At 43.6% G+C, this 8,356-nt stretch overlaps 1 protein-coding gene across 6 annotated transcripts in view; it reads left to right on the forward strand.

The window, feature by feature from the left end:
* C4bpa (complement component 4 binding protein alpha) overlaps positions 1-495 on the forward strand; it is a 32,301-nt gene extending 31,806 nt beyond the window's left edge. For all 6 annotated transcript variants that reach the window (XM_021242297.2, XM_021242301.2, XM_021242296.2 and 3 more), the window contains exon 12: positions 97-495. In XM_021242297.2, the coding sequence (XP_021097956.2) occupies positions 97-264 (168 nt within the window). In that variant the 3' untranslated portion in view covers positions 265-495. The remainder of the gene's footprint in view (positions 1-96) is intronic.
* Positions 496-8,356: the final 7,861 nt, after the last annotated feature.

Here is an 8,356-nt window from a genome sequence, read left to right on the forward strand (position 1 = left end):
GTTCCTAACTGTTTCTAGGCCACACGGCATCCAGGTCTGTGGCTGTATGGCCAGCAGCAGTCTCTCTACCATACCCACCACCGGCGTCTCTTTCAGGAGGTACTGGAAGGCTGTGAACAGGTGATCGCAGGCAGGAAGCTCATGCAGTGCCTCTCAAATCCAGCTGAAGTGCAGATGGCACTGGAGGTGTATAAGCTGTCTCTGGAGATTGAACTACTGCAACTACAGATAGACAAGGCCGGGCAGTCCACGCGGGAGTCATAGCCGTAAGAGAAAGGGATGCCTGGATGTCTTGCTGTCTCCAATTCCATGTAGACCAATTTAGCAACTCTTCTGCACATTGCACCTCTGCTCCTGACAATAAATATCTAGAGAGGATCAGTGCTTAAAGTGTGCTCTGAGATTACGGAATTATTGATCATCTGTGGCTCATATATTTACTTCTCTGTATGCAAAGTGTACATTTTTCAATTAAAATTTATGTCTTTGTGGTCATTTAGTACTCTATGGAGTGTGTGTCTTAAATGCATCGTATGAAATCTATACGATTATTTTAATGTGTGGGCTTCTGAGGACAGCCTTTCTTCACAGCTCCACTCAAACACATCGCGCTGTGCGCAGCGGAGAGCAGAGGCCGAAGCACCTGAGGACTGCCCCCCCCCGCCCACCGCCCAGCGCCCACCGCCCAGCACCCACCGCCCACCGCATGGCGCACGGGGCTCAGCTCTCCTCCACCTGCACGCCGCCCGCCTTGTGCCTCTCTCTGCTTCCCACGGAGGGACCTGCAATTGGGTCCGACCTCCTCACTCACTCCAGGCCCGGGGCCGTGAAGCCCGCCTGTCAGCCCCCCACGCCTAGGTCTTCTGTCTGTTGGGCCGTCATTTTCCTTACTAGTAACTTAAAATGGCCTCCGCCTCTTAAAGTGGCACACGTGAGACAGCCTTGGGGAGCTCCTCTATGTCTCTGGGGGCTTCACTGGCCAGGCACCACCTCCTCCGACTTCCGGTGGAGCGCCTTCTCTGATTTCAGCTCCTCCTGCTGTCTCCTCTCCTTTACACAGAGCTCTGTGAGGAACATTGGCTCCCTTGATTCAGTTTTCCCAAACACACTGTGAAGAGAACAGAGGGCCTCTCGGGCTGACAGAGGGGTCCGAGCTGCTAAACCCACCTAACATGGAGAGTGTCACAGAAGGTGGCCACAAAGCTCTGAGCAAGCAGGCTGTAGGATGGGGAAAGAGGGAAAGCCGAAGAGAAACCATCACCCAAGGGCTGCTGCTGTTGCTGACAGGGGCTCAGCCATGCAGCAGCCCTGAGGGCAGGTGGGACCCACTGCAAGGCTTGGCCTGAGGATAAGAACCTGAGGTATTCACCCAGCAGTCTCTTCCCTTACGAGAGAGACCTCAACCTCCACTGAGTGACCTCCACTGAGCACCTGCAGAACAGGCACCGAGGAGGGAGATGTCATGCAGCAGGGACACAGGTGGCCAGCAGTGACCCGAGGCTGTTCGCAGTTACTTCCCTGGTAGCTTCCTCTAGAGCTGCCTTCTCCTAGTGGTCCCATCAGTTGACATGTTGTTCCACGGCACTACGTTCTTTCTGCACAGATCTTATTTCCCTTGTCAGACTCCTGGGTCATGTGCCTATCTTTGCTCCTGACCCATCTTCTTCACTTCTGTCGAGTGGGCTGTCTACTTTCCTCTCTCTCATTTCATGCTGGTCTATACTGGTAGGTCTTGTTAGTAAATTTTCATGAATTGAGAAATTGTTAAACCTGTCTCTCTGTATGCATTAAGTTCAATTAATTCAACTTAATTGAAATTGATGAATATGTCCAGAATCCATCATGACAAACTCGAGTCCGTCTTTTTGGTTCTGGGCCTGTGGATGTCTGATGGGCCCTGTGAAGCCTTAGACATTTTTTGAATTATATGTCCTCTGTTCTCATTGTTTATATATCTCACATAGTATAATTTTCATCCTTTCCACATTATGCACCAAAAATATGATCTCAGAAAGTGGAAGTGACTGTTAGAAACATGGCTTAGAAAAGAATTTATGAGCGAAGGAAGAACTTGTGCAGCCAGTTGCTCAGTGATGGCTTGAATGCGAGGCAGGAAAGGAGCCTAGATATTTTATACTAATGATTGTAAATAAAGTTTAGAACACACAGAAAGATAATTATCATTGGTGTCTCAGGAGGAGGAGGGCAGATGCATCACAATAGGAAGTGGAGCCACCAGCCCAGGCTCCTGCTAGTAGCAGTACAGTTGTATGCAAAGGAAACTGAGGTAGATGTCCCTCCTGTCTGTGCCAGCTTCCTGCAAAGCTACTCTGTACTTCCAGCCTCTTCAGGACCAAGGAGAGGGCATAGGCCAGCTCTTTGGATTAAAGGTGGTAAGTACCTAGTACTTCCTCTTTTCCCTCACTCACTTTTGCTAATTCTTATTCAAACCTTGCCGCCAGCAAGAGAAATTATGCCCCATCTCTTCCCTCCTGAAACCAAATGTCACCCAGAAAATCTCCATTCATTAATGATTTTTAAAATATGACTTTGTCTCTTCATTTTGTTATGTGCTAGCTGAATCGTTTCATCAGTTTTATAATTTCTGTCTTATTTTATTACACTTGCACTAGAGTCCACATTTTGTCCAGAACAGACTAAATTCCTAATTTGTATTTGGTACTGCATAGCATCACTGCACACTACATGCAATCACACTTACTAACGAGTTCATGTGGTATTAGTAAATTAGTTTAGTTTAAGTATTTAAGGTACTATCTACATAAAAATCCTTGGTAGATATTTGTAGCTGTGGTTAAGAATGTTTTATAGATAGAGAATGCGGTTTGGAAACTGGGATTGATTGGGAAAGAATGATTATTTTTCCCTTTTCAAGATTAATTTCATAAATGAGTTAATTTCTTAAATAGAATTACACTTCCCATACCATCTTATTGGATTAGAATGGGTAGCTATGGATGCGTATATTTTTAGATTATGAATGTGCTTGGATAAAGAGTTATCCATCTTAAGCTATGGTTTTTAAGAATATTACAGAATAGCTGAGACTTTAAAATGCCAGGCCCTTCTTTTTCCTTTCTTACTACCTTAATGAATGTCATGGTGCAGTACAGTTATTTTCACACTAATCTGAATTATTTTTTCATTTGAAAATTTATTCTTTTATTGAAAAATCTTTCAAAAACTATCTAAAATAAATGCATGTATAGGCACACAGATGTCAAAATGATAAAGGTAGATATAAGTAGCAAACCTCCATAACATTTCCTCTTTCTCTTTACATTTTAAATTTCAATTTTATATTGAAATTTTAACTTTTGCAGAAAATTTTATAGATTATAAATCAGGTAACAAATGCATCTATTTACCTAATAATTTTTTTAAATGGTTTAAAATGCATACTTGTTTTAGAAGATATTGTACTCTCTGGACCCATACAAGTCCTTTGTCCTAGTCTCAAGAACCACTGTCATCTCTTGTAGCATTTTTTCCCTAGTATTTATCTGTACATTTTTAGACAATACATTATGTTATCCACTGGATTACAAAGGTTTAATCATCTTCTAATACACACCTGCCTTTTCTCTTTTTTCTGATGTAGTTACTACTATGCAATTTTGGTTAAATCAACAATAACTTTCATATGTTATGACTCTGCATTAATCCCAAAAGTGTTCTGTGAGCATGTTTCCTTTCTTTTGTTTTAGTCTGTTGTCCTTAATGTCCTTTTTTTTTTTTGGTATCAGGAATTGAACTCAGGACCTTCCACTTGCCAGGCAGGCGCGGTGCCACTGAGCTAAATCCCCAGCCCCTTAATGTCCTTTCAAGTGATGTTTGCTTGCTCACTTGCTTTGTTGTCTACATTTCTCTTTCCACATCTTCCTAAATGTTTTAGAAGATGTTCCAATCTTTCTCCCAGAGCCCATTGTTCTCCCACATGGCCTTAGTCTAAGTGTTCTTAAGAGCAGACCATGAAACAAGAAGTAAAGTGTCAGTAGTTTGTTCTTGATGTGCAGGAAACACCAAAAGAAGAAAGGGAGGAGATGGGGAAGAAAGAACAGCTCAAAAAGATATGTTATCAAGCTGGTACTGATGACTATAGCCTCATACCGAGGGAACCAGTGAAGATGTTGAAATCACATCCCAGAGTGTTATGCATCAGCACAAGGAGCTGGCTTTACACAGTAACTTCTGTCTGTCTTTAATTGAAGTCTGCTTCTGGAAATGTTAAATACCTTCCTTGTGCCCTGCTTCCTTGTGCAGATCAGAGTAGCCGTCAGTGGTTCTGGAAAAAACAGGTGAAATGAAACACATAGTGAGCAGGTGGAAGTTGGGAGTGAGGCTGTTTAAATTACATGGTGCATACAGCAGAGACTGGTAATTGTTCTCCTATATTAACCTCTACTTGTATGTTAAGTACAGAACAGCTTGCACCATTTTAAATATCAGCAGGGCTGCTAGCTAGACCTTCCCTTGGAGTAACTTCCTAATACATGCAAATTGTTCTTCACTTTTTCTTTCCGGTTGCTGAGGACCAAAATGCTGACTGGTTGGTGAACCAGCTTCCGCCTTGTTGAGGAGGACAGCTTTGGGGGAAGAGGGGTTGAGCTGACAAAGGAAAAGGAGCTGTCCCTTGGTTTCCCATGGTGGGAGGTTCTGTTGACCATTGTGAATACTTTTATGGATTGTGGGGGCAGGGTTGCCTCTGAACTGTGACATGAAAGAAAAATGAGCTTCTACCTGGCCTGAAGTACTGAGTTTTGGGGTGTCCTGTCTCCTGGCCAGTGCAAGGAGAGGAGTCTCCAAATATGGGCATTTGCTGGTGTCCTTTGTGGTTTCTCCAGGCATTACCTTTTGGCCTTTGGCCTGCTTATAACTTGAATTTACAACTGAAATTTCTACCAAGGAAGATGAGATTCTGCCTTGATGTTACCTCTGAATTCTCTGCTCCCACCACTCCTCAGGCTTTGGTTATTTCCGCCACAGTACTTTCCAGTCCCAAGAGGACTTTCTTTCCTGAGCTGATCCCTCCTATCCTTAGAAGGCAAGACAGCTGCGTTCACCTCTGTCTTCAGGGAAATGACTTCCTTACCAGTAGGACCAATTCATCTTTTTTTTACTCAGAGGTTTGCCTATGTTGGCAATGAATAATTATGCTATGAGTAAGCAGTGTATAATATATGAAATGTTAATTAGGACCTAAAGTTCAGTTCTGCCAAAGAGAAGTCAACTGTAAAACATCTGCTGCCAAATTACATTCTTTGACCATAGGAAGATAAGTGAATTATTTCAATTCCAGGTTTTATAAACATAAGAAAGACACTGGTAGAGGTTATATAAAAAGTTACAACTATGCAAGGTCCCAAGTTCGATCCCTGGTACGCCCCCCCAAAAAATGTTACAACTAGAAAGCATCTATTTCCATTGTCCAGCTAGTTTATAGTTGTATAAGGAAAATATTTTTTCTAAAATTTCTGTGAATCAAGATATATTCCTAGTATCATTTTTCTGTCCATTTTAAATAATTGACTTTCTGATACTAATAATGAACCTGTTTACAGATTTAAAGATACAATGAATTCAATCTTCATTAAATAAATAATCTGGATGGAGTAATATAATTTTAAAAATATATTTCTATAATTTTTTCTATAGACTTATTCCATCTGCCCACATACTAAATTGAAAACCTGATTACTACAAGTTTTCGATGATATCAGAATATATATGCATAGTTTAGATCAGGAGATAGAAGCCACACAAGCACTGAAACAAAGAGGGTTAATATGATAAAGAGTAACTATGGGAATGTGAGGAAATGGGTACGGTACCCTTGGGCTGAGGGAAGGTACTCAAAGGGGACAAATTCAAAGGGAAGGGGCATTCTAAGGGAGGGATTTGACCTCATTTGAAGACGTGTAGCTGTTCTGTACAGTCACTAGATACTGGGGAAGGTCGCTGGTTGGCTGGACCAGAGTTGGCCTGCAGTCACCAGGCAAAATTCAACCACTGAGAACACGATGAGGGACAGGGCCCTTGCAGCTGGCGGTGACTCGAGGGCCTGCAGACAGAATAGAGCCCTGGAGCAGGCGTTGTCTCTGGGGCGCGGCACTCGGTGGCCGGGTGTGCAAGGATGCAGAGTGTGCTGTTAGGAGGCGGGGCCTACGCAGCGGCAGTAGGTGATGGGCACGCACCTCTGAAGTGGACCTTTGCGCTGTCTCTTGCTCTTGTTCTGTTCTCTGGCTGCTGTGAAGTGAGCAGCTTTGCTCAACCAAGCCCTCCGCCATGACGGCTTTGCTGTGGCGTTATCTGCCCTTGGACAGAAATCATGAGCCAAAATAAACCTTTCCCCTTTGTGTTTGCCAAGTATTTGGTCACAGTGGTGAAAAGCTAACACTCCCTAAAATTGTGGCCCTAGTATTCACCATGTGAATCACTTCTGGTGAAGTTGGACCTAATCTGAGGATTGTTTACAGTTGTTTAAACTCAATCATAAGAGCTGGCCTTTCAACTTTGCCACATTCTGATGAATCAGGGGTCAGGTCTGAATGCCCTCGTCCTTCAACAAAAAGGATGGGACCCCAGGACCGAGAGGACGCATTGTCTAGTTTTGCTCATTTCCATCTCTATATTTTGTGCAATATTTTTCCTCAGTATCTGAAGGGGATTGAATTTTTGGGTGTCCAATTTGAGGATACTCAAGTTTATATGAAAAATGGTAGACTATTTGCATATAACTTACACGTACCCTCCCACATACTTTAAATCATCTCTAGATCACTTATAATTCTTAAACAATTTAAACGTTATGTAAATAGTTATTATGTTTTGAATAATGAAAAATACAAGAAAAGAAGTCTTACATATGCAATACAGGCATAACCATAATAGGCCCAACTACTTTGTGCATCACTGGAAGTTGGCTGAATCCACAAATGCGTGTGTGTGTGTGTGTGTGTGTGTGTGTGTGTGTGTGTGCGTCTGATAGGTCAGGAGGGCCATCTTCTGTCAGGTAAAAGGCCGAAGACCAAGACCAGACCAGGCCACAACAAGCCTTTATTAGGGGAATAGATCTGCCGGGCTGTCTCTGAACAAAGGAGAGACAAAAGCAATATGGCCAGGGCAGGGAGAGTCTTTTATAGAGACTGGGGTGGGGTTTGTAGGGGCTGAGGTGGGGCTGAGGTGGGGCTGAGGTGGGGCTGAGGTGGGGCTGAGGTGGGGCTGAGGTGGGGCTGAGGTAGGGTTGAGTGAGGTAGTGACTAGGGAATGGAGGAGCTGGTGATGTCACTAGGCGGTAGGAGGTGAGCGAGTATTAGGTTACTCTCTAGGCGGGAACAGGGGCATGCTGGGAAGAAGGGTTTATCCTTTGGTGGGAGCAGCCATCTTGGCATGACGTCACACAGGGGAGGGGGCAAGGCACGATAGGAAGAGGGCAGCTACTATACATAATAGCTGCTGAGGTGGTGGGAGACCTATCATCTTCCTTGTTGCTTTTTATGGGTAAGGGGAGGCAAAGGAGAAAACAAACACCACCACATCTCACAAAATTTGAAGACTAGCTCAGGGGAAGGAAGAGACTGACTACACACTGCAGCTTTTTCTGTTTTTGCAGTTAATCATTTGCAGTGACAACAAATTAGTCTTTATTCACTCCCACTCATCCCCATCCAGCCATACAGCTGCCAATCACATCGCCAGAACTTGGAGTTTTTAGCAGAGCATTTGCCTGAAAGGAGAGAATGTTGAGGTAAATTCTGTTTTAGGGAGGGGCTAGGAATGCCGGCAATCAAAGGTGCTTCAAAACCGAGGCGACACTAGGAGTCTTCTACTTGCTCAGATTCCTTCAGTTTGGTGATAGACTAAATACTCAGATGACCCTGGGGAAAATGTTAGTGTTTGTCACTTTGGAGAGCGCAGTATTCAAAAGAAGAGGAGAGAGAGAGAGAGAGAGAGAGAGAGAGAGAGAGAGAGAGAGGGAGGGAGGGAGGGAGGGAGGGAGGGAGGATGAGCAGGAGGGGGAGTTTCAAATATCTGTTCATCAGAAATTGTTTCAGGATTATTATTACATTTCATAGTAGAAAGAAAATGAGTTTTGTGACATGGAAAGTATATATTGTTGAAGAGTTAGAGTTAGTTGGCTGTTTAACTTATGAATGGAGAACTAACAGTGTTTACCAATGAAGTAAGACATACATTAGGTTACACGTATATCTCATTTTTACGGATCCTGAAATGTAAGTGTGTTCGTTGATGTTCCTGTCCACCTCCAATTTCTGGGAGTAGGAATGGGAAGTAAACTGGGTTTCCTAGGAGAGGGAGAGGGGGAGGGGGAGGG

The sequence above is a fragment of the Heterocephalus glaber genome, unplaced genomic scaffold (genome assembly GCF_053883595.1).
Source record: "Heterocephalus glaber isolate CG9 unplaced genomic scaffold, H.glaber_assembly_v1.0 deba00001600, whole genome shotgun sequence".
In the NCBI taxonomy this organism is placed as follows: domain Eukaryota; kingdom Metazoa; phylum Chordata; class Mammalia; order Rodentia; family Bathyergidae; genus Heterocephalus; species Heterocephalus glaber.